Source organism: Bos taurus, unplaced genomic scaffold, assembly GCF_002263795.3.
Source record: "Bos taurus isolate L1 Dominette 01449 registration number 42190680 breed Hereford unplaced genomic scaffold, ARS-UCD2.0 Leftover_ScbfJmS_295, whole genome shotgun sequence".
NCBI classification, from domain to species: domain Eukaryota; kingdom Metazoa; phylum Chordata; class Mammalia; order Artiodactyla; family Bovidae; genus Bos; species Bos taurus.
The window spans coordinates 63,033-89,658 of NW_020191608.1; the positions used below are offsets into that span (position 1 = coordinate 63,033).

At 36.9% G+C, this 26,626-nt stretch overlaps 2 protein-coding genes across 2 annotated transcripts in view; one reads left to right on the forward strand and one right to left on the reverse strand.

The window, feature by feature from the left end:
• LOC101903895 (ankyrin repeat domain-containing protein 26-like) overlaps positions 1-20,274 on the reverse strand; it is a 42,382-nt gene extending 22,108 nt beyond the window's left edge. The window contains exon 1 of the mRNA XM_059884481.1: positions 20,018-20,274. The gene's annotated coding sequence lies outside the window, so the exon portion shown is untranslated. The remainder of the gene's footprint in view (positions 1-20,017) is intronic.
• The window catches only part of LOC104976433 (ankyrin repeat domain-containing protein 26-like), a gene marked incomplete at its 5' end in the record, with an annotated part of 77,643 nt that extends 52,350 nt beyond the window's left edge, over positions 1-25,293 (forward strand). The window contains 12 exon segments of the mRNA XM_059884479.1: positions 11,150-11,268; positions 12,696-12,866; positions 14,047-14,127; positions 14,654-14,687; positions 15,090-15,218; positions 15,328-15,465; positions 15,595-15,690; positions 17,738-18,673; positions 20,295-20,447; positions 23,679-23,702; positions 23,705-23,751; positions 24,530-25,293. Of these exon segments, the coding sequence (XP_059740462.1) occupies positions 11,150-11,268; positions 12,696-12,866; positions 14,047-14,127; positions 14,654-14,687; positions 15,090-15,218; positions 15,328-15,465; positions 15,595-15,690; positions 17,738-18,673; positions 20,295-20,447; positions 23,679-23,702; positions 23,705-23,751; positions 24,530-24,668 (2,067 nt within the window).
• Between the last annotated feature and the right edge of the window lie 1,333 nt (positions 25,294-26,626).

The following is a 26,626-nucleotide window of genomic DNA, read 5'->3' on the forward strand; positions in this document are numbered from 1 at the left end:
CCACAACAACACCAGAGAAAGTCCTAGATATATTTTTACTATTTTTATTATCATTCTTTAATTTTTTTAATTTTAAAAAATTTTTAAGTCCTCTATTACTCCTTTAATTTTCATTTTTATAACCTATTACTTTGCAAAAAAAGAGAGAGAGAAAGAGACCCTATTTTTAAAGCAAATTTCATATATATATATTTTATACTTTTTGTACTTTTTTTCTTTAATATTGAATTTTTGAAAATCCAACCTCTACTCTAGATTTTTAATCTTTGCTTTTTGGTATTTGTTATCAATTTTGTACCTTTAAGAACCCAATCTTCAGTACCCACATTTACTTGTGAGCAAGATTACTGGCTTGACCGCTCTCTCCCACTTTGGACTCTCCTTTTTCTCCACCAAGTTGCCTCTATCTCCTCCATCCCCCTTCTCTTCTCTACCCAACAGTGTGGATCTCTTTGTGTGTGCCAGATGGTGGAGAACACTTAGGGAACTGATTACTGGCTGGATCTGTCTCCCTCCTTTTGATTCCCCCTTTTATCCTCCTGGACACCTCTGTCTCCTTCCTCCCTCGTCTCCATGTAACTCTGTGAACCTCTCTGGATGTCCCTCACTGTGGAGAAACTTTTCGTCTTTAACTTAGATGTTTTATCAACGGTGCTGTATAGATGGAGAAGTCTTGAGGCTATTGTAAAAATAAGACTGAAAACCAGAAGCAGGAGGCTTAAGTCCAAATCCTGAGAACACCAGAGAACTCCTGACCCCAGGGAACATTAATTGACAGGAGCTCATCGAACGCCTCCATACCTACACTGTAACCAAGCACCACCCAAGGGCCAACAAGTTCCAGAGAAAGACATACCACACAAATTCTCCCGCAACACAGGAACATAGCCCTGAGCTTCAATATACAATACAGGCTGCCCAAAGTCACTCTAAACCCACTGACATCTCATAACTCATTACTGGACACTTCATTGCACTCCAGAGAGAAGAAATCAGCTCCACCCACCAGAACACCAACATAAGCGTCCCTAACCAGGAAACCTTGACAAGCCACCCGTACAACCCCACCGACAGCGAGGAAACTCCACAATAAAGAGAACTCCACAAACTTCCAGAATAGAGAAAGGCTACCCCAAACGCAGCAATATAAACAAGATGAAGAGACAGAGGAATACCCAGCAGGTAAAGGAACAGGATAAATGCCCACCAAACCAAACAAAAGAGGAAGAGATAGGGAATCTACCTGATAAAGAATTCCAAATAATGATAGTGAAAATGATCCAAAATCTTGAAAACAAAATGGAATCACAGATAAATAGCCTGGAGACAAGGATTGAGAAGATGCAAGAAAGGTTTAACAAAGATCTATAAGAAATAAAAAAGAGTCAATATATAATGAATAATGCAATAAATGATATCAAAAACACTCTGGAGGGAACAAATAGCAGAATAATGGAGTCAGAAGATAGGATTAGTGAGATAGAAGACAGAATGGTAGAAATAAATGAATCCAAGAGGAAAAAAGAAAAACGAAGTAAAAGAAATGAGGACAATCTCAGAGACCTCTGGAACAATGTTAAATGCCCCAAAATTCGAATCATAGGAGTCCCAGAAGAAGAAGACAAAAAGAAAGGCCATGAGAAAATACTTGAAGAGATAATAGTTGAAAACTTCCCTAAAATGGGGAAGGAAATAATCACCCAAGTCCAAGAAACCCAGAGAGTCCCAAACAGGATAAACCCAAGTCGAAACACCCCAAGACACATACTAATCAAATTAACAAAGATCAAACACAAAGAACAAATATTAAAAGCAGCAAGGGAAAAACAACAAATAACACACAAGGGGATTCCCATAAGGATAACAGCTGATCTTTCAATAGAAACTCTTCAGGCCAGGAGGGAATGGCAGGACATACTTAAAGTGATGAAAGGCAATAAGCCACAGCCCAGACTACTGTACCCAGCAAGGATCTCATTCAAATATGAAGGAGAAACCAAAAGCGTTACAGACAAGCAAAAGCTGAGAGAATTCAGCACCACCAAACCAGCTCTCCAACAAATACTAAAGGACATTCTCTAGATGGGAAACACAAAAAGGGAGTGTAAACTGTAACCCAAAACAATAAAGTAAATGGCAACGGGATCATACCATCAATAGTTACCTTAAACGTAAATGGGTTGAATGCCCCAACCAAAAGATAAAGACTGGCTGAATGGATACAAAAACAAGACCCCTATATATGTTGTCTACAAGAGACCCACCTCAAAACAGGGGACACATACAGACTGAAAGTGAAAGGCTGGAAAAAGATATTCCACACAAATAGAGACCAAAAGAAAGCAGGAGTAGCAATACTCATATCAGATAAAATAGACGTTAAAACAAAGGCTGAGAAAAGAGATAAAGAAGGACACTACATAATGATCAAAGGATCACTCCAAGAAGAAGATATAACAATTATAAATATATATGCACCCAACATAGGACCACCGCAATATGTAAGACAAATGCTAACAAGTATGAAAGGGGAAATTAACAATAACACAATAATAGTGGGAGACTTTAATACCCCACTCACACCTATGGATAGATCAACTAAACAGAAAATTAACAAGGAAACACAAATTGTAAATGATACAATAGACCAGTTAGACCTAGTTGATATCTATAGGACATTTCACCCCAAAACAATGAATTTCACCTTTTTCTCAAGCACACACGGAACCTTCTCCAGGATAGACCACATCCTGGGCCATAAATCTAGCCTTGGTAAATTCAAAAAAATTGAAATCATTCCAAGCATCTTTTCTGACCACAATGCAGTAAGATTAGATATCAATTACAGGAGAAAAACTATTAAAAATTCCAACATATGAAGGCTGAACAACACGCTGCTGAATAACCAACAAATCACAGAAGAAATCAAAATATGCATAGAAACGAATGAAAATGAAAACACAGCAACCCAAAACCTGTGGGACACTGTAAAAGCAGTGCTAAGGGGAAGGTTCATAGCAATACAGGCATACCTCAAGAAACAAGAAAAAAGTCAAGTAAATAACCTAACTCTACACCTCAAGCAACTAGAAAAGGAAGAAATGAAGAACCCCAGGATTAGTAGAAGGAAAGAAATCTTAAAAATTAGGGCAGAAATAAATGTAAAAGAAACAAAAGAGACCATAGCAAAAGTCAACAAAGCCAAAAGCTGGTTATTTGAGAGGATAAATAAAATTGACAAACCAATAGCCAGACTCATCAAGAAACAAAGGGAGAAAAATCGAATCAATAAAATTAGAAATGAAAATGGAGAGATCACAACAGACAACACAGAAATACAAAGGATCACAAGAGACTACTATCAGCAATTATATGCCAATAAAATGGACGTGGAAGAAATTAAATTCTTAGAAAAGTACAACTTTCCAAAACTGAACCAGGAAGAAATAGAAAATCTTAACAGACCCATCACAAGCACAGAAATCAAAACTGTAATCAGAAATCTTCCAGCAAACAAAAGCCCAGGACCAGATGGCTTCAGAGCTGAATTCTACCAAAAATTTAGAGACGAGCCAACACCTATCCTACTCAAACTCTTCCAGAAAATTGCAGAGGAAGGTAAACTTCCAAACTCATTCTATGAGGCCACCATCACCCTAATACCAAAACCTGACAAAGATGCCACAAAAAAAGAAAACTACAGGCCAATATCACTGCATACCAACATAGATGCAAAAATCCCTAACAAAATTCTAGCAATCAGAATCCAACAACACATTAAAAAGATCATACATCATGACCAAATGGGCTTTATTCCAGGGATGCAAGGGTTCTTCAATAACTGCAAATCAATCAATGTAATACACCACATTAACAAATTGAAAGTGGTCAACCACTTTTAAAAGAGTGAAACTAGAACAGTTTCTAACACCATACACAAAAATAAACTCAAAATGGATTAAAGATCTAAACTTAAGACCAGAAACTATAAAACTCCTAGAGGAGAAGATAGGCAAAACACTCTCTGACATAAATCACAGCAGGATCCTCTATGATCCACCTCCCAGAATATTGGAAATAAAAGTAAAAATAAACAAATGGGACCTAATTAAAATTAAAAGCTTCTGCACAACAAAGGAAACTATAAGCAAGGTGAAAAGACAGCCTTCAGAATGGGAGAAAATAATAGCAAATGAAGCAACTGACAAAGAATTAATCTCAAAAATGTACAAGCAACTCCTGCAGCTCAATTCCAGGAAAATAAACGACTCAGTCAAAAAATGGGCCAAAGATCTAAACAGGCATTTCTCCAAAGAAGACATACAGATGGCTAACAAACATGAAAAGATGCTCAACATCACTCATTATCAGAGAAATGCAAATCAAAACCACAATGAGGTACCATTTCACGCCAGTCAGAATGGCTGCGATCCAGAAGTCTACAAGCAATAAATGCTGGAAAGGGTGTGGAGAAAAGGGAGCCCTCTTACACTGTTGGTGGGAATGCAAACTATAACAGCCACTACGGAGAACAGTGTGAAGATTCCTTAAAAAACTGGAAATAGAACTGCCTTATGACCCAGCAATCCCACTGCTGGGCATACACACTGAGGAAACCAGAATTGAAAGAGACACGTGTACCCCAGTGTTCATCGCAGCACTGTTTATAATAGCCAGGACATGGAAACAACCTAGATGTCCATCAGCAGACGAATGGGTAAGAAAGCAGTGGTACATATACACAATGGAGTATTACTCAGCCATTAAAAGAATACATTTGAATCAGTTCTAACGAGGTGGATGAAACTGGAGCCTATTATACAGAGTGAAGTAAGCCAGAAAGAAAAACACCAATACAGTATACTAATGCATATATATGGAATTTAGAAAGATGGTAACGATAACCCTATATGCGAGACAGCAAAAGAGACAAAGATGTATAGAACAGTCTTTTGGACTCTGTGGGAGAGGGCGAGGGTGGGATGATTTGGGAGAATGGCATAGAAACATGTATAATATCATATGTGAAACAAATCGCCAGTCCAGGTTCAATGCATGATACAGGATGCTCGGGGCTGGTGCACTGGGATGACCCAGAGGGATGGTATGGGGAGGGAGGTGGGAGGGGGGTTCAGGATGGGAACACGTGTACACCCATGGTGGATTCATGTTGATGTATGGCAAAACCAATACAATATTGTAAAGTAATTAGCCTCCAATTAAAATAAATAAATTAAAAAAAGATCAATACGAGACAGAATGAAGGTCCAGATGAAACATTATTTAACAAACACAACAGAAATAGTGGGGGTAAGTCAGAGGAGGTGCTCTATATTATAAATATGAGATAAATTATTTCAAATTCAACTTAGGAGAAAGTGAGGTTGTGAAAACTCAATGCTTATACTCTTCTGAATGACATATAGCTGATTTTTATGAAGATCTGAAAGAAAACTTGATACTTAGCTTTTTTGGTGGTTGTTTTTGAGGTTGGTGGTTGTTTTTGTTTTTTCTTTAAAGTGTAGTCATTTACAATACTGTGTTAGTTTCAGGTGTATAGCAATGTGACCTGGTTACACTTGTATATGTATATATCTATATTGAATATAGTTCCCTCTGGAAGTTCATTTCAATTTGAAGTAATTTCTCTTTTTAAAAAAATTCTCACTTTGAAATTAATCAAGCGATGTCTTCTATTTAATCTAGCAAAACTTTCATTCATAGGCAATTCTAGATGAGCTCTATTTTAGGCCTTAGCAGATATATTATGAATTAAGAATTTGTGGCCCTTCTGTTTCTTGCGGTTACTAACTTACTGTTTGATACATACTGAATGTACTTAACTAATTTATCTTACTGTTTGGTATAATCTTGGTGGAGGTTTTGAATCTTTTTGAAAATAAAGAGGAAATAAGCATTTTATCTTGTCCTTTACTAAAATTATAATTTATAATTATATAAATGAGATTCTTAAACTCTCTTCATGACATGAGAAAATTTTAAGCTGCAACAGTCTTAAAGAAAAAAATGTAGAACTCCACCCCGCCCCACCCCCAGAGAGATTCAGATTTATCTTTTCCTAATATCTGCAAGTCACACACATTGAATGAATGAAATCACAATTCATGATTTTTTTCTTATGTAGACTACTTGTTATAAAATTATAAGGAAAGAATTACCAACAGAGTTTATAAAATTATCTCAGAAAGATAAGTTTTTACTTTAAAAAATATCTCTAGTAATATGTATATTCCATTTTAAGAATTTTATTAAAGAATAAAATTTTAAGAAGTTTATTTTTAAGAAGTATTTTTTTAAGTTAAGAAGTTATTTTCAAGTTTTATTTTTAAGAAACTTTATTAGCTTCAGTATTTATAGGTGTTAAATTAGCATGTCAGTTCTTTGTTACACATGTTAAACTAAAATGCAAATTCTTCCATATCTAAAACTCAGTCATTGTGGTTACTTGATTTTTTCAGCTCATTTGTTCTTTCCTGATTCCATGAATATTGAATTCTGCTTGGTAATCATAGATGTATTTGAAAACTTTTAAATCTCCAATTTGGATAATCATAGTTTTACTACTTTTTTTATATCTAGATTGTTCCTTCAACCTTTATCTGCCATTGAAGAGGGCATAGAAAGAAAATTAGAGCTGTTATGTGCTGTTTACAGGGAAAAAAGAAGGAAACGATGAAATTTTCAAATGGGGTTTTTAGAAAATGTATTTATTTTTTAATTGAAGGATAATCACTTTACAGAATTTTGTTGTTTTCTGTCAAACATCAACAAGAATCAGCCATAGGTACACCCATGTCCCCTCCCTCCCAAACCCTCCTCCCATCTCCCTCCCCATCCCACTTTTCTAGATTGTCACAGAGTCCCTTTCTGAGTTCCCTGAGTCATACAACAAATTCCCATTGGCTATCTATTTTACATAAGGAATTGTAAGTTTCCATGTTACTCTTTCCATCCATCTCACCCTCTCCCCACTTCCCTCCCCCCATGTCCATAAGTCTGTTCTCTATATCTGTTTCTCCATTGCTGCCCTGCAAATAAATTCATCAGTACCATTGTAGATTCAGAATCTTTGTAGATTCCATGTATATGTGAATAGTATATGATATTTATATTTCTCTTTCTGACTTGCTTCACTCTGGAGAATAGGCTCTAGGTTTGTCAACCTCGTTAGAACTGACTCAAATGTGTTTCTCTTTATGGCTGAGTAATAGTCCATTGTATACATTGTTCTAGTTCTATGAAAAATGCCATTGGTAATTTGAAAGTGATCACACTGAATCTGTAGATTGCATTTGGTAATATAGTCATTTTCACACTATTAATTCTTCCTACCCAGGAATATGGAATATCTCTCCACCTGTTTATGTCGTCTTTCTTTTCTTTCCTCGGTGTCTTAGAATTTTCCATATACAGGTCTTTTGTCTCCTTAGGTAGGTTTATTACCAGATATTTTATTCTTTTTGTTGCAGTGGCAAATGGGATTGGCTCCTTAATTTTACTTTCTGATTTTTCATTGTTAGTATATAGGAATTCAAGTGATTTCTGTGTATTGACCTCGTATCATACAACTTTGTTAAATTCATTGTTTAGCTCTAGTAATTTTCTTTTACTAGAAAATAGATAGTTTCTTTTGGGTTTTCTATGTGTAGTATCATTTCATTTGCAAAAGAGGGAGTTTTACTTCTTCTTTTCAGATCTGGATTCTTTTTATTTCTTTTTCTTCACTGATTGCCATAGCTAGGACTTCCAAAACCATGCTGAATAACTGTGATGAGAATGGACAACTTTGTCTTGTTCCTGATCTTAGAGGGAATGCTTTTCATTTTTCCTCATTGAGAATAATGTTTGCTGTGGGTTTATTCTATACGGCCTTTACTATGTTGACGAAGGTTCCTCCTGTGTCTATTTTTTGAGCATTTTTGTCATAAGCAGGTGCTGAATTGTGTCAAAGGCTTTTTCTGCCTCTATTGAGATGATCATATGGTTCTTATTTTTCAATTTGTTAAGATGGTGCATCACATTGAAATTGGTTTGTGTATATTGAAGAATCCTTGCATCCCTGGCATAAACCCGAATTGATCATGGTATATGAGCTATTGAATATGTTGTTGAATTGTGTTTGCTAGAATTTTGTTGAGGATTTTTACATCTGTGTTTGTCAGTGATATTGGCCTGTAATTTTCTTTTTTGTGTTGTCTCTGCCTGATTTTGGTATCAAGGTGATTGTGGCCTCATAGAATGAGTTTGGAAGTGTTCCTTCCTCTGCAATTTTTGGAAGAGTTTCAGAAAAATAGGCATTAGCTCTTCTCTAAATGTTTGATAAAATTCCCCTGTGAAGCCATCTGGTCCTGGGCTTTTGTTTTGGGGAGATTTTGGATAACACTTTCTATTTCAGTGTTTGTAATTGGCTTGTTTGTAATTTTTATTTCTTCCTGATTCAGTTTTGGGAGGTTGAACTTTTTTAAGAATCTGTCCATCTCCTCTCGGTTGTCCCTTTTATTAGCATATTGTTGCTCATAACATTCTCTTATGATCCTTTTCATCTCTGTGTTGTCTGTTGTAACTTCTCCTTTTTCATTTCTAATCTTGTCAATTTGATTTTTCTCCCTTCTGTTCTTGATGAGTCTGGCTAGTGGTTTGTCCATTTTGCTTATCTTCTCAAAGAACCAGTATTCAGTCTGATTAATCTTTGCTATTGTTTCCTTCATTTTCTTTTTGATTTATTTCTGCTCTGATCTGTATGATTTCTTTCCTTCTGCTGACTTTGGGGGGTTTTGGTTCTTTTTCTAGCTGCTTTAAATGTAGAGTGTTGCCTGTTCAAAGTTTTTCTTGTCCTGGAGGTAGGATTGTGCTGCTATCAACTTCTCTCTTAGAAGTGCTTTTATTGAATCCCATAGGTTTTGGGTGGTCATGTTTTTGTTGTCATTTGTTTCTAGGAATCTTTTGATTTCCCTTCTTATTTCTTCAATAACCTTTTCGTTATTTAGTAATGAATTGTTTAATCTCCCTGAGTTTGTGTTTTTTTACATTTTTCTCCTGTAGTTGATATCTAGTCTCATAGTGTTGTGGTCAGAGAAGATACGTGATATATTTTCAATTTTTTAAATTTACTGAGGCTTGATTTGTGGCCCAAGATGTGGTCTATCCCAGAGAATGTTCCATGTGCAGTTGAGAATAAAGTGTATTCTTCTGCATTTGGATGGAAAGTCCTGAAGATATCAATTAGATCCATTGGGTCTAATGTTTCATTGAAGTTTTGTGTTTCCTTATTGATTCTCTGTTTTGATGATCTGTCCACTGGTGTAAGTGGGGTGTTAAAGTCCCCCACTATGGCTGTGTTGCTGTTGAATTCCCCTCTTATGCCTGTTAGTGTTTGCCTTGTGTATTGAGGTGCTTCTATGTTGGGGGCATAAATATTTCCAATTGTTATATCTTCTTCTTGGATTGATCCTTTGATCATTATGTAGTGTCCTTTGTCTGTTATAATTTTTAAAGTCTATGTTGTGTGAAATAAGAGTTGCCACACTGGCTATCTTTTGGTTACCATTCAAATGGAATATCTTTTTCCATCCATTTCCTTTCAGTCTGTATGTGTCTCTAGGTCTGAAGCGGGTCTCTTATGGGCAGTATATATTTGGCTCTTGTTTTTGTATTCGTTCAGTTATTCTGTATCTTTTGGTTGATGAATTGAATCCATTTATATTAAAGTAATAATCAATATATATGTTCCTGTTGACATTTTCTTAATTGTTTTGGGTTTGTTTTTGTAGGTCTTTCCTTTCTCTTGTGTTTACTGGCTGCAAATCCCTTTATATTTGTTGTAAGACTGGTTTGGTGGTGCTGAATTCTCTTAATTTTTGCTTTGTCTGCAAAGCTTTTGATTTCGCCATCAATTTTGAATAAGATCTTTTCAAATAGGGTTTTCTATTTCTTTCTTATGTCATAGTAGTACTTTAAAATGCCTCATAATTTCATCCTCACATAAACATTTCTCTTCTACAAATTAAAACTTGTCTTTTACGATCAATTTTAAAACAGAGTCCTCTTGTAGCATCTTGAATTGGTGTTTAACAATTAAACCTTTTCATTACACAAAATGCTTATTATGGTAATAGGACAGAAATGAGTATTTTCATATTTTTAGATGCTGTGAAATTTTTCTTTCTTCAGTAGTAGGTTTTTAAACTTGCTTGCTCTTTTGTGTAAGACAAAAAAAGAAAAAAATGTAGCTATTCTCCTTTAAAGAAAAAGGGGAATGAACCCTACTCCAACTAATGAATTAAATTACTTTGCCAAAGTCATGCTTTTAACTTACCTGATTCATTTGAGGAATTCATTTGGTAATTTTATCAGATTCAAGAGTACAGAATTGTGTTATCTCTTTTGGTGCCATAAAATGTTAGGGAATGCCACTTTAGGGGCTTTGAACAACTCATTTAACCTTTTTTTTTTTATTTTAAAGCTGTTATTGGTAAACAGTGGGGCAAAGGTAGATAGTTATTTCTATACCCTCTAGCTATAAAATTTGATGGTTACTGAATGTGGAATTGGGAAGCATTACTTATATTCCAGAATTCCACACTAACACCTCCTCAGTTTCATTCTGCTCCTTGTGTTTTGGTAAACTTTGGTTCATATATTTCAGTGAACACCATCAGGGTTTTGCTATCTCCTGGATCCAAATGAAAAAAGAATTAGAAAAGGCAGTGGGGAAAGAATAGCTTTAGTGCAGAAAGAAGAAAGTTTCCTTTCTGTCTCTGAGGCACTAAGGTGTCACATCCTCTACATCTGACTGTTTAATGGAAAATCCAGGTGGTAAAGACCGAAGAGGACAGATGTTGTGTGTTTTTATTTCTCTATCTCTGCCAGTCAGATGGGGAAGACTGGATGTGAATAATTGTATCTTATTAAAAAAGCCTTTCTTGAAATTTTGGGAATTTTCTTTCCCTCAGAAAGAAGCACATTTTACAAAAATTTCAGTGACTTGTAAGTGATAAAATTTATGTAAGCACAAATATATTTTTATCACTTAAAATCAGGGCAAATACTGAGTCAAATAATAAATTGAAAACAGAGTCTCTAGAATTAAGTAATAGCAATTATTCTTAGTGTCAAACTTTCATTAAAGGTTGAAGAAGAAAAGAAGCACAAAGATGCTGCTGATGAGAGTCGACTGATTCATCAGAGAAGGAGTCGAGGAAATAACAAGCAGGCGTTTCCTGCTATGGAGAATAAAGGTTCTGATAGGTAAGCCTATATCAAAATTTAACGGTAGGTCATTTGTTACTTTCCTGTAAAATCATTTCTAACTTGAACTAATGTTTGTGATTTACACATTTTATATTTCACTAGGGATATAGTTATTTTGAATACTCTTGTCCTTTAGCCTCAATACTAGAGTTCCTTTGTTAACATACCACCGTGTTACAGTATTAGAGTATTCTGGAGTTGACTGCATACTTGCCTTAACCAGTGTGTTGTAAAGGTAAATTTATGTCACTAATGAGCATCCTTTCATTTCAGTCTGAGGGCTTCTCTCAGCGTTTCTCATGAGGCGGGACTAGTGGTGATGAACTCCCTCAGGTTTGCTTTGTCTGGGAAAGTTTTTATTTCTCCTTCATTTCTGAAAGACACCTTTTCTGGATAGAGTACTCTTGGTTGGCAGTTTTCTCCTAGCACTTTGAGTATGTCCATGGATGGAGCCAGATTGCTGTTGGTGGCGGGAGAGCCGATGAGGCACCTGCCTTTCATCCATGATGCTGATGTCACCCATGTGGGTGGTTTACAAGTAAACTGCCCCCGCCCCGCCTAAATTTGATTTCTTCTTTCATGGTGGATGTGCCACATGTCATTTTAAAAATCATCTAAATTAAGTGTTACCTTTTTCTTTGAGGGTTTTTTTTTTTTTTTTAATTTATTTGGCTGCGCTGGTTCTTTGCATCTGCAGTGCTTGGGCTTCTCATTGTGGTGGCTTATCTTGATGCTGAGTGTGGGCTCCAGGGTGCTGGCTTCAGTGGTTGTGGAGCACAGGATTCATTGCTCTGTGGCATGTGCTATCTTCCCTGACCAGGGATCGAACCTGTGCCCCCTGCATCAGCAGGCAGATTCCTAAGCACTGGAGTACCAGGGAAATTCCTAAATTAAACATTACTGTATTTAAAAGCAAAACAAAAAAATATAGTGTAAATCTAATTATGACTCCCATGTCTAAGAGTCGTGGTGTTTAGGCAGTGGACTCCAGGTTTTCAGTGTAGCCCTTGAGGTTCTTCCCAATGTCTTTCCAGAGCATCTCTCTACTTTCTTCCATGTATTTTGTACTTTTCCTTCCAGGTTCCTAGGAAACAACCTAGATGCCGTGTGCCTGATCTGTGTACTCACATTCTAATCTCCCCGTAGAAAGATTTCTCGCTTTTCTCTTCCTTTTGACCTTCTGTCTTCACTTCTTCTGCAAATCCTTCCTTATTTCACTTATCACTTTCATATGCCAACTCTTACATATCATATTGTACCATAATTATATATCTCTGTTTGAACGAAGAATTTGTTTTCTTGCATATGGTTGGTACTTCATATGACCTAATATGGGTAAGAGTTGGAATTTTACAAGAATTGGTTTTTTATTCTTTATTAGTCGAATTATTTGAAAACATTGGCTTTTTTTGGACTTTTTAAAGTAGCGATCCTGGTGTGCACAGAAAGGGAGTAAAGAAAAAGAATGATGACAAATGGACACCGGAAGAACGTGTGATTGCACCAATATTTGAAAAGACCGATTCACTAACTGGTGGCCTGCTGCACGTGAATGATGACAGCATTTTAAGGGAAGTGGATCAAGATGATGGCAGGTAACATGGACAAATTCTTTATTTCTAGGGGAAGAAATATTAGCACTGAATACTTCTTCTGGAAATAGAGCAGCATAATATAGTATACAGGCCAAGAGAAGAGAATCCTCAACTCTACTGGATGAACACTGCAGAAAGGTTAAGGAGAGGATTCGTGGCTTTGGCCAGAAGTCATTTCAGTAAATAGTCCACTTGGAAGCTGGACTGTAGTGAATACACATAAACAGCTCTGTAGGGAATACTTACTGGGACAGGCAATGGAGACCTGGATGGTAACTGAAGAGGAATGTGGAGTTCAAAAGAGTTTCTTGTTTTATGTTAAGAGGGGAGCTTGTAGAGTGTGTATGCTCTTGGAAATGAGCCAGAGGAGGAAGTGTTTCCTGAGTTTTATCTTATTTGCATTTCCCAATTAGAAAGCTTATTGATTGTATGACATTATCTTTAAACTATTACAATAAATTAATTGTACATTATTATTATTATACATGATTATTATGTACATATGTACTTCTGTTCATATGTAGATTTTGGTAAGGCCTTGTTCATTGGCTCTGAAGCGTAATATTCTTATGTAAATGAATATGTAGATGATTACTTAATTCTATCATACATAGATTTTTTAAAACTATATAATCATGAATTTACAAATACTTAGGTTATACTGAATAGGATTTAATCATTCCTTGATGATTCTAGTTGATAGTATCATCGTGGGTAGCTATGATTTTGTAAGGTGCTCTGAAACATCACATCATATTAACTTCATAGTTGTTTATAGCTTCCAGGGAAAAGGGGAGGATTTTGTTTATTTTCAATAGAAACAATTAACAATCTTTTACAGTTTATTACTTTGGATGATAAAGATCTAAATGACAAACCCATGCTTCCTGTACTAAAAGTTTCATTAACACATATTATGTGCTCAATAAGTGTATGTCAGATGCATAAAGAAACAGCAGAATGGTTGAATGAATGTGTATTGATGAATTTCTTTACAAAAAACAAATCTTTATTGAAGTAGATTTCCAATATTGCCTACATCTAAAGTCTTTTTGTTTTGTTAGAAATAAGTTTTAAGATTCAGAATTACCATTTATAGTTATAGCTAGACATGAAATAATAATATAGATTCATTTGGTATCATATTACTTAAAAAGACTTTTCAATATCACTTTCTCAGCATATTTTGGAACAGCAGTGTTCAGGCCAGATTTCCTGGCTTTGAATTCTGGGCTGTTGGTGAACTGCTGTGTGGTCTTGGGTAAGTTCCTCAGCCTTTCTTTGCTCCATTTCTTCCTAACTAAAGGATCTAATATATTACCTATCTCCCAGAATGATCGCGAGGATTAAAACGCCTTTAAGACATGTCAAATGCTTGTAATAATGCATAGCCGTTGCATAATAAGCCCTCAAAAAGCTAATATCATGGTGATAAAAAATGGGTTTTTTTCTTATAAGGACTTAGGGAATACTTCCGAAATAGGTTTTATTGCCATAAAAGTTAGTTCTTCTTAAAAATGACAACCGCAAAAAACCCTGGTATACTGCTTCTATCACATAACGCAAGTAGTGTTAGGTTTTTCCTTTTCCTTTGATCTAAATTTAATGTTTTATTAACATTACAGGTGTATTTTATTTGTCCTTTAATGCTACTCTTTTTTGTTGTTTCATCCTTTTATAGAAATTACTTATGAATGCAAAGATGTTATATATAAAACAAACATTTAGGTATTGTTTATATTTTCAAGTTACTAAATTTTAGCCTGAAAAGAATCATTTTTTTTTAGGCCCGCAAGGAAAACAGCATATGAAAAGAAGAAGGTATAGTAAAAAAAAATAATAATAATAACTTTAAAATATATTATCCTCTAAAAAATACTTTGTAAAAGGAATAGTGGCAAAATAGAAAATCTTCCTTTGCTGAAGAGACATTTACTTTGAAAACATAATTTAGAAACTCTGTTGATAAAGTTATCCTGTTGATAAAAACCTGTTCTTTTAAGAAGCCTCTGCTTTTGCTTTGATGAAGATATTTATCACCTTTGTACACTTGGTATATTTTATACATATTTTGAGGACTTTGTGAACCAGTATTATTTATGTGTAGGTCAAAGAACAAATTAATTATGTGAATGACCTTGATAACCTAACTCAATTATCTGAAACTGCTTCTGAGGATGGCGACATGCTTTACTCTAAAAATTCTCTGTTGCCATCTGGCAGGTGGCTGAGGGTCGTGGACCCCCTCCCTCTGTGCCCGTCAGCCCTCCAGGCCACCTGCCCCATGAACAGCTCAGAGCTGGCTCCACTTTCCCAGCTGGGTTCTCCCTCACAGTAAAGTCTTCAAGGAAGGTGTGTTTAACTGGCATCCTCAAGAGGTGCAGGAATGCTCCCTGTGGATTTTTTCTAGCAGTTGGTAGAAACCAAACACTCTTGAAGTTGATTGTCCTTCATTCTGCAGAGCTCCCAAGTGGCATCTCAAAGCAGAGGAATTCACTCCCCCACCCAATGTCCCTCTCAAACACGGACCGGGTCCCATCCCCGAGATCCTAGCAGCAGATCTCCCACAACGAAAAGCTCTCAGGAAGAGCTCGGGAAAGTAGTATTTGTAATTCAAATCCATTTGTCTACAGCAGTCAGGTAGGGACACACCATGGCCTCATCCAAAGAGAGGCCTTTAATATTTTCCATAGGAATTGATCTCAAAATTGTTGCGACTGTCTTGCAGAGCCGGGACCCTGATTGTGGTTTAGGCCAGGACCGTGTGTGCTCCACCGACGACTGCATTACCCGACCAAAAGTCCCTGTGCTCTGGAGCGAGCGTGTCAGTCACTCCATGCACATCATCACCTTCAGTGTCTAAATCAGAGTCTGTTCTTGGCTCCACTGTCATTTTTTTCACTAGTACCCTATCAACGGCCTTTTCATATCATTTACAGGTTTTCAATTAATAAAAACTGAGACATCAGTTGTAAAAATACTTTTGTACACTTTAAAAAGTTGTTTCTTTAGAATAAACTTATAAAAGTCCCCCTCCCACCAAGGAAAAAAAGTAAAAAAACCTCTTGCTACTAACAGTAGCTATTCTGGCATTTGGTAGTGATTTCCCTTCCTTGATAGATGATTTAGGTTAGTTTATCACTTCCACTAAAGGTAAGGAGGAAACTACAGGCAGTTCAGAGACCACACTTTGGAAGTCATTCTTGTACTTGTGAGCAAATGACCCTCTGCTCTGTGTAGTGTCCTGTGTCAGTACAAGGAACTTCTGAAAACAGTGATAGATGTGCCATAGTGTACATTTAGTGATCATTGTTTGTCATTGTATTTCCCCCATCTTACTATTTTAAACAGTATGAAGAGAGAATGAAAGTTATTGCAAATAATCTCATGATTCTCTAAGAAGAGCTCTCTAAATTTTACCTTATTTACCATTAGTGTATATACCATGAATGAAATAGGAGGATTATTTTGTACTGATATGTTTGTACTAGAGAAGTAACTGTGGTTTGATGTAAGAGGACTAACAGAGTCAGAAGACCTGATGAAAAGCCTGCAGCTTACTTATATAATTTTAACGTCTTCCTTTCCAGAATCATTATAGCTAATGAGTTAATTGATGTTTGTAGAAGTGCTTAGTATAGCTGTCAATAGGTATAAGCCTTACAATTGCCTATTAAAATGTTAGAAAGGTAGCATATTCTTAAGAAAATAATTTTTGTATGAAATTTCATCTATTTAAATATATACAGAGCTAAGGCTCTTACTTGAAGTACCTGTATAGGAGGTATCAGTATCAGATGCAGTGTTTTTAAAGGTAGCGAGTGGTGTTGTTATGGAATTATAATTGATTTACAATATTGTGTTAGTTTCAGGTATACAGCACAGTGATTCAGACATATATGTATATGTGTGTGTATATTATATAAATGGGGCTTCCCTGCTGGCTCAGACAGTAAAGAATCCACGTGCAATGCAAGAGACCTGGGTTTGATCCTTGGGTCAGGAAGATCCCCTGGAGGAGGAAATGGCAACCCACTCCAGTATTCTTGCCAGGAGAATCCCATGGACAAAGTAGCCTGGTGGGCTACAGTCCATGGGGTCGCAAAGAGTTGGACATGACGGACTAACACACATACACACATACACACACACACACACATATTCCTTTTCAGATTCTGCTTGTAGAATATTAAATGGAGTTCCTTATGTTGTACAGTAGGTCCTTACTGGTTATTTTATATACACTTGTCTATATATAAAATGGTATATGTTAAACCCAACCTCCTAATTTATCCCTTCCCCTGCCCACTTCCCCATATGGTGAGTAAGTTTGTTTCCTATGTCCGTGGGTCTCTTTCTGTTATGTCATAAGTTCCTTTAGATCCCATGTATAAGCAACACGACTGGTCTTTGTCTGACTTACTTCACTGAGTGTGGGCATGTCTAGGTCCATCTTTGTTGCTGCAAGTAGCATTATTTCATTCTTTTTATGGCTTCGTAGTTTTCCATTATATAAATATACCACATCAGATACGATTTTTAAGTGTAGTCAGATCTATAAATCTTTTAAGCTTTCTGTGTTTGTTGTAATTCAGAGAAAAGCCTTTCCAGTTCTGAGCTTCTTGAAAAGTCCCTTGGGCTTTCTTTTTCCTTTCATGGATTCATTGTCTTCAATTAAATTTTTGAACCTTTGGGAATTTCTGCTTGTATAAGGTCTGAGGTTTGTATCGAACCTCATTTTTTCCATTTGGAGATCCACTTGGTGCAGTCTTTTCACTGTATAAACATACAGGTTAGTCTTGCATTTCGGAGGAAATGATGAAATGTCATTTTATTGGGTACTAACTAAAAGTCTCCTTTGTCTCACTTAGGTTTCTGATAGTGGGAGAAAAGCAAAAGGTCTGTTGCGCGAAAACCACATGCAGGATGAAATTGCCACGGCAAGACTAGAAATAGACACAGTGAAAAATCAGAAGAAATGTTTTGAGGGTATTGAAATTGTAAAAGGAGAGAATGATTATCCTCAAGAGGCAATAAAATTGAATAAGGAAATGTTGACAAAGGCCATATTCCAGCATACTGGCTAGCTTAACATTCCGATAGCTGAAAATACAATGCTAAACCCTGAGCTGGAAAATGCAAAACAAAGCAAACAAAGACTGGAAACAGAAGTGGAATCCTACCGTTTTAGACTGGCTCCTGCCACACATGATCATGATCAAGGTCAGACATCACAAAGAGACCTGGAACTTGCCTCCCAGAAAGCAAAAGATAAGAGGTTACGCTTGCAGGACCAAATGAAGTCCGATATGGCTAACCTGAAAAGTGACAATGAGATGCTTTCCCAGCAACTTTCTAAAGTGAAAAATAAATTCAATCAGCTAAAAATCAAGCTGCATCAGACGACAGATGATCTCAGAGAAAAGACTTTGATGTTAGAACGTGTCCAGAGAGACTTACACGAAGCACAGTGTCAAAAGCAGGTTATTGAACACATGTTCAATGAACAAGGCAAAGTGAATGAATACCTTGGAAAGCAGGAATCCTTAGAGGAAAGATTATCTCAACTCCAGAGTGAAAACATGTTGCTCCGACAGCAACTGGATGATGCACAAAACAGAGCCAACAGTAATGAGAAGATAGTTATTAGCATCCAAGACCAGTTTCAGCAGACTTTGAGAAAACTTCAGGCTGAACGTGAGGAACAAGGTCTGATGCTGGAGGAACGAAACAAGGAGTTAATCAACAAATGGAAGCATGCAGAAGAGAGAATGTGTCAGTATGAAAATGAGAAAGCAGGAAGAGAAGTAAGTATCCAGAAGGAGAAATAATTCTCAGATTTCCTGAAAGAAAATCCAAAGTGATTCTTAATTCTGGCTAAATGTTGAATCTAGCTGAATATAAAAAATACACGGGCTGTGAATCTATGGTCTCTAAAACAGACTAAAAGCACACCTTGTATCCAGCAAATAAAAATTAGACCCGAGAGATGCTTCACTTTGAATAGAGACATCGTGTCGCTTATGAAATGTTTAAGAGATTAAGTTCTAAATTTTTAATATAGACGGGTATTAGTAATTTACTATTCAGATAATAATTTTAATCTCTATGTAACCACATGTCAGTATCATGATGAAGCAGATAAAAGAAACGCTCAAACCTAAACTGAATATTTTGAAATTAAGCTTCAGTTACATGGATTACCCTGACAGTCAATTCCAGGTTTCCCAGATGCTATTACTTATATATCCTACTTTGGCTTCAGTAGCTTGTCATACCTTTCTGTCATATTTGTTGGTATAATTTTAGTTTTATTCATGTAAATTTGAATTAACTTGGAAAACATTTCAGGCTTGAATCATTTATTCTTATGCCTCTCAACTCTTTAAAGAGTTGTCATTAAATTGAGAATTCATTGACAAGTCATTTAAATATACTTGTCATTAAATCATAATTTGGGACTCAAGTGGTGAGCTTTAACCAAGTTCTTCTTGATTTAAACTTCCCACTGCTATTAATGCTATTTACTTAGAACATTTTTACAAACAATTTGCTCCTAATTCTCATTTTAAGGATCAATTACTGTCATTTGAATACAAGTTTGCCCAATAAAAATGGAGGGTGGCAGGATTCGTGAGCAGCAGGAATGGAGTGAGTCAGGGAGAGGGTTGTAGGGGCTGCGGTCTGGAGGCAGGTGGAGGCCAGGTTATCGAGGCTCCTTGAAGGCATGGGAGCAACCTCATTTTTTAAATTTCATTATTCTTTTATATTGGAATATAGTTGATTTACAATTTTGCGTTAGTTTCAAATGTACAGCAAGTTGATTCAGGTATAGGTATACATATATCCATTCTTTTTCAGATCCTTTCCCAAGTAGATGCCTGCAGAATATTATGGTTAGCCAAGGGTAAAGGTGGGGAGGAGGGATAAATTAGGAGTTGGGGATTAACACAGACACACGACTAGATATAAAAGAGATAAGCAGCAAGGGAATGGCCTCATTTTCCTTCTGAGGAAGGAATCTATTGGAAAGATCTGAGCACTGGATTGAATATGTGAAGATCTCTGATGTTAATCAAAGCCTCTAATAAAGAAAGAGGAAAAATGTTTCCACAGTGTGGAATTTTCCACCGCTTGTCCCACCTACATACCTGTTTCGTTCTGGACGTGAAGTGGTGAAGCTCTGCAGATTTATCGGGAGGGGCAGGGTGTGGACAGTGGGGCTGCCTCCTTCGTCTGAGGAACTTAATATCAGGAAGGCCGGTGGGGAGCCCTTATGGGTCTGTAACCACATTCAGGGAGGAGAAAAGAAGGTGAGTTGCTGTCCATGGTGATAGTTTTCAAAGTACATGTGTTGGAGTCATCTGTTACTAACATAGTGTAATAGTAAAGTGATTTGATAAACTCAGTAACAAAGCATCTTATTAGGCAGTTATGAGACACCTTCAACAAGAACTGTCTGACAGCTTCAAAAAGCGGTCTGAGTTGGCGGAATCCCTGGATGTCATGTCATATCACTGTGCCAAGTTACAAGTTGAGGCACAGGATTTAAAGAGCAACTTACATCAACTCACAAGTCAGGTATGTGTGAAATTGAATGTGTCAACAGTTAATACATAGGATAAAGTGTTTTAGGATGCTCATTTTCATGGACAGCTTTCTTTTTTATTTTCATTACTAGTAATTTACTGTAATTTTATTAATCTTTAAGTGCACTCGTTTCTTAAACTCTGACTTTCATTCTGCCATTTGCATTATATATATATATATATATATATATATATATATATTTCGTATATTATATACCCTTAGGAAAATGGAGAATTGTGCATCATTCTTCACACAGGTTGAGAGACTTTTTTTTCTATTGAACAATATTTTATTTCTTGATCCCTGTATTACCATGATGAGGCAAGCCAGATAAAATCAGAGGATAGTGTTTAATGGAATGTTCCAGAAAATTATCATTTCTCATCTTCACTTTTGTGAATGGCTGTGGAGTTCTGTATATATTTATTTCATGCATTTCAGAATAACTTGTGCAGAAAGTGTATTATACAAACCAGTTGAAGTTAGGCACTGCCTTCTTTTCTTTTAATTTAAGATACATTGTAAAAGCATGGAGGCACTCAGATGGAGTACAACACATACATCGAATATAGAGAATTAAGAACATTATCTAGATAGTGCCTTTGGAGTTTTAAAAAGCTATTGAGATATAATTCATGTATCATATAATTCACCCATTCCAAGTGTGTAGATCGGTATCTCTTAGTCTAGAGAGGTGTCACCTGTGACCACAGTCAATTTTAGAGCATTTCCATCAGCCCCCCAAAGAAACCCTGCATCCCTTAGCTACCTCCCAAGGCCCCTCCATCTCCCTCAGCCCCAGGCAACCCCCAGTCTAATATTCGTCTCTGGAGACATGCCTCTTCTGGGTGTTTTACATAAATGGAATCATGCAGTATGCTCCTTTGGGATTAGCTTTTCTCATTTGACCTCATGTTTTTGCGGTTCATCCATGGTATAGCACGGATCAGTTCTTCCATTTCTGTTGACTGTCAAACAATAAACAGTACGTGGCTATATTTATCCATTCATAAGTTGATGGAGATTTGGGTTGTTTCCACTTTGCAACTATTAATAATGCTGCTGTGAACATTGGTTTATACATTTCTGGATGGACATGTTTTTATTTTCCTGTGGTTGGATTTTATCCTGAGTTAACTGGCTGATTTCACCTTTTCTTGGCCTTTGCTCAGACTGTCCTTTCTGCCTTCAAAGTTTCTTTTCCTCTTGGGTAGTCCATTTATTCAGACCTGGCGCCCAGTCTCTCCTCCTCCATGGAGCTTTCCTGACTGTCCAGCTCTCATTGAGCCTTTTCTCTTCAGCCCTGTTATGTAGTATGTGAAGAACAATTTAGCCCTTAATTTTGCATTGTTGTCATTTTTTTCATGAGGGAGAATCTTATCTAGGTATACCTTGTTCTAACAGGGATTATTTATGGATATGCACAGCACTTGTCTTGCATAAATGGAAAACAGTTTAGTTTAACAACTGTTAGGACACAATTAAGTACTTCATCCCACGCCAGTTATTTTTTCTTGAAGATGTTTGTATAGTAAAACTTTTATTAAAATGTATTTTAAGCAACTCAATGTAAAATTGAAAGCACTTAGTCTAATAGAGGAGAATTGTTCAATTAAATGCTCATCTTTCTACCTGACTCTGGGAGAAAAGTGTAAATTTGCCTTCCTTCATTATGTAGGCAGAAGTGGGATTTACAGATTTCTAGCCTTTCACCAACTGTAAAGTTCTGGGAATAGCTTCGCTGATATCCATACCTCGTAACCTTAATTTTCTCACCGGAGTACTGGCTAGACATTAACAGTTGTGAGAATGAATTGACTCAGAACTTTGATTTAGCAGTAGAGTTATATTTCCATGGCAGTGACTTCATCCTTCCTCTGACGGTCGTGTAATGTTCTGTACCACTCCATCCAGGAGGTGCTATTTGCATATTAACCGGTGGTCATTGTCCACTGAGTAGTACAGAGAGGAAGGAAGTTGCAAATTACTGTAAGTGGAGAAAAGTACTAGAGTACTAGTTTGTTAGTGGAGTCAGTGAACATTTTTGAAGTCTGAACGCGTGTGTTCTGGGCCTCATGCTCCCCCTTACTGCCCCTGGCAACGGTATGGAGAGTGAGTTCACTGTGATTGTGTAGAAGACCATTTCCGTTGGCATGCCGTCTGCCTGAAGTATCAGATTGTTTTGCAGATAAAATACAGCGACCGTAATAACGCCAATTACAAAGAGCTCTTAGTATCTGCCACGTCCTCTTATAAATACATTATGTATGCTGCTGCTGCTAAGTCGCTTCAGTCATGTCCGACTCTGTGCGACCCCATAGACAGCAGCCCACTAGGCTCCTCTGTCCCTGGGATTCTCCAGGCAAGAATACTGGAGTGGGTTGCCATTTCCTTCTCCAATGCATGAAAGTGAAAAGTGAAAGTGAAGTCACTCAGTCGTGCCTGACTCTTAGCAACCCCATGGACTGGAGCCTACCAGGTTCCTCCATCCATGGGATTTTCCAGGCAAGAGTACTGGAGTGGGATGCCATTGCCTTCTCTGACATTATGTATAGTCCCCAAATGAATCTTCCCAGCATCCCACTGAGGTTGACGCTACCATTATCCCCATTTTATGGATGGAGAAACTGAGATACAGTAAGGTTAAGTAATTTGCCCCAGGACTCACAGCTCAGAACTGATGGAATTGGAACACAGGCCCACGGATTCTGGCTCCTATGTACCTACTGCCTCTCACACTAGTCCCTGAAGCATCTGGTTCTCACCAACAGTAGTGCTAGCTCTCAGAATCACTGGAAGAGCTGTGGTCATTCACAAATGTGGATGTTTAAAGTGATGGCTGATGTGGAGCTTAGAATAAATAAATAAATATATATATATATATATATATATGTTTATCTTCAGGTAATTTTCTGTCTTTCCCCATTTGGCCAGTTTATAAGTTTGTGTATTTATTTGAGAAAATCTAATTTAAAGCATGAATGATTTTGTGTTTGAGTGCTAAAGGGGAGGTCAGTAATGTACAAAGGGCAGACAGTAAATATTTTCACTTTTTGGACTGTAAGGTATCTATTGTAACAACTCAACTCCGCTGTATGGCAGGAAAGCAGCTGTAAACAATATGCAGATGAAAGAGACAGAAACTGACATTGGCAGATTCACTAGGTCATTAGTAATTAAAACAGTTGTTTTTCTTCCTTTTTTTTTTTTCTTTCTTTTTAGTTGCAAGAAACACAGGATAAAAATGTACAGAGGCCGTGAGATGTGCTGAAAAAACACAGGATCACATCCTAAAGTATGATTTAAAGCAGCACAGAAAACAACTTAAATATAAAGCAGATAAACAGTATAATATGAGAATTAGATCAGTAATGATAATAAAAAACATCATTGTGAAGCTGGGTAACATTTCAGCTTTGAGCTGTTTTGAGATGCATAATTTTCCCCCATTATTTCCATATTTTGCACATTATCCACAAGTGAAAAGTGAAAGTGTTAGTCACTGAGTCGTGTCCGACTCTTTACAACTCCATGGATATAGCCCACCAGGCTCCTCTGTCCATGGAATTCTCCAGGCAAGAATCCTGGAGTGGCTTGCCATTTCCTTGTCCAAGGGATCTTCCTGACTCGGGGATTGAACCTGGGTCTCCTGCATTGTCGGCAGATTCTTGACCGTCTGAGCCACCAGGGAAGCCAATTATCCACAAAACACAACTAGAAAAACAGTGCGGTTGCCAGATCATTTACTTTTCAAAATTCTAACAACCTATGTAATGGAACCTGCAGATGTTTGTCCAGAAACAGTGTGGTATTTTAAAAATACCTTTTAAAAGTCCCTGTGAAGGACTGCCGTGACAGTCCACTGGTTAAAACCATGCCTTCCAATGCAGAGGGTTTGATCCCTGGTTGGGGAGCTAAGATCCCATGTGCCTCCCAGCCAAAAAACCAAAACATAAAACAGAAGCAATATGGCAGTAAATCCATAAAGACTTTAAAAATGGTCCACATTCAAAAAAATCTTTAAACAAAAAACCCTATGTGTGAGAATCATTGTTTTAAAATCTGCATTTTAGGCTTGAAATCGAAAATACCGAGTTACAAACTACAGTCAAAGAGCAAGCGGGCAGAATCAAACAGCTTCAGGAAAACCTGTTAAGCATAAGATCGGTAAGTCAACCTCTTAATTTCTGTCATACTGAGGAAGAGTTTTAACTTTTTAATAGTAATATATAAGAATATTTTAGACAACGTGAAAAGTCTCATTGATTAAAAAGTTTATGGTATTTTTACTGATACTGCTTGCTACTAATAGCATAATTACTCTTTAGAGAAGAAATGGACTGAATTCATAAAATTAATGATTTTTGTAGTAAGATTTTAATTTTAAAGATTGTGACAATCCAGTCCAAAAGCAATATTTTATATAGAAAATATTTTGTGTGTTCATTCCTCTGTCAATGAAATCAGGGTTTTTCCACTTTCTGGCTGTTATTAATAATGCTGCCTTGAACATTGGTACACAAACATCTGTTAGAGTCTAGAAATTTGAGTAATGATTTGATTGAGAATTCTGAGTATCTCTTGTAATCCTAACCCTTCTGTGAGATTTTTGAGAATGAATCATTTTTAATATTGTAGCTTATTCTCTTCACCAGGAATGAATACTACGTCTGTATAGACAGTGTTTCTGAAAGAATGCATTTTTCCTTTGTTGGATTTTTTTTTTTAAAGAGCTGGGGTATGCATGGGGATTTTTCAAAGATTGCTTTAGTAAGATGATATTTATCCTGGAATATCTTGACCACTGATGAAAATTATTTTAGAGCATCTTTAGAAAGTAAAATGTAAAATATAGCCACACTTTAAAAAAACTTTCACTAGCATTTAGTATTTTATGTGTCAGTTCAGTTGCTCAGTCGTGTCCGACTCTGTGACCCCATGGACTGCAGCACACCAGGCTTCTCTGTCCATCACCAACTCCCAGAGCTTGCTCAAACTCATGTACAATCGAGTTGGTGAAGCCATCCAACCATTTAACCTGTCGTCCGCTTCTCTTCCTGCCTTCAATCACGCCCAGCATCAGGGTCTTGCGCAATGTCTCAGTTCTTCGCATTGGAGCTACAGCTTCAGCATCAGTCCTTCCAGTGAATATTCAGGACTGATTTCCTTTACGATTGACTGGTTTGATCTCCTTGCAGTCCAAGGGCCTCTCAAGAGTCTTCTCCAACCCACAGTTCAAAAGAATGAATGCTTTGGTGCTCAGCTTTCTTGATGGTCCAAATTTCCACATGCATCCATGAACTACTGGAAAAACCATAGCTTTGACTAGACAGACCTTTGTCGGCAAAGTAATGCTCTGCTTTTTAACCATGGCGTCTAGGTTTGATCATAGTTTTCTCCCAAGGAGTGAGGGTCTTTTAGTTTCATGAATGCAGTCACCATCTGCAGTGATTTTGGGCCCAAGAAAATAAATCTGTCAGCTGTTTTCATTGTTTCCCCATCTATATGCCATGAAGTGATGGGACTGGATGCCATGACTTTCGTTTTTTGAATGCTGAGTATTAAGCCAGATTTTTCACTTTCCTCTTTGCCTTTCATCACGAAAGCTTTTTAGTTCCCTCTTTGCTTTCTGCATAAGGGTGGTGTCATCTGCATATCTGAGGTTATTTATATTACTTCCCCAGATATCTTGATTCCAGCTTGTACTTCCTCCAGCCTGGCATTTGCATGATGTACTCTGCATAGAAGTTAAATAAGCAGGTGACAATATACAGCCTTGATGCATCTTTTCCCAATTTGGAACCAGTCCCATTGTGTCCATGTTTGATTCTAACTGTTGCTTCTTGAGCTACATACAGGTTTCTGGAGGAAGCAGGTAAGGTGTCTGGCATTCCCATCTCTTGAAGAATTTCCAACAGTTAATTGTTATGATCCACACAGTCAAAGGCTTTGGACATAGTCAATAAATCAGAAGTAGAATGTTTTTCTGTAATTCTCTTGCTTTGTCTATGATTCAACAGATGGATGTTGGCAATTTGATCTCTAGTTCCTCTGCCTTTTCTAAATCCAACTTGTGCATCTGGAAGTTCTCATTTCACGTACTGTTGAAGCCTCACTGGAAGAATTTTGAGCATTACTTTACTAGCATGTGAATGAGTGCAGTTGTGCAA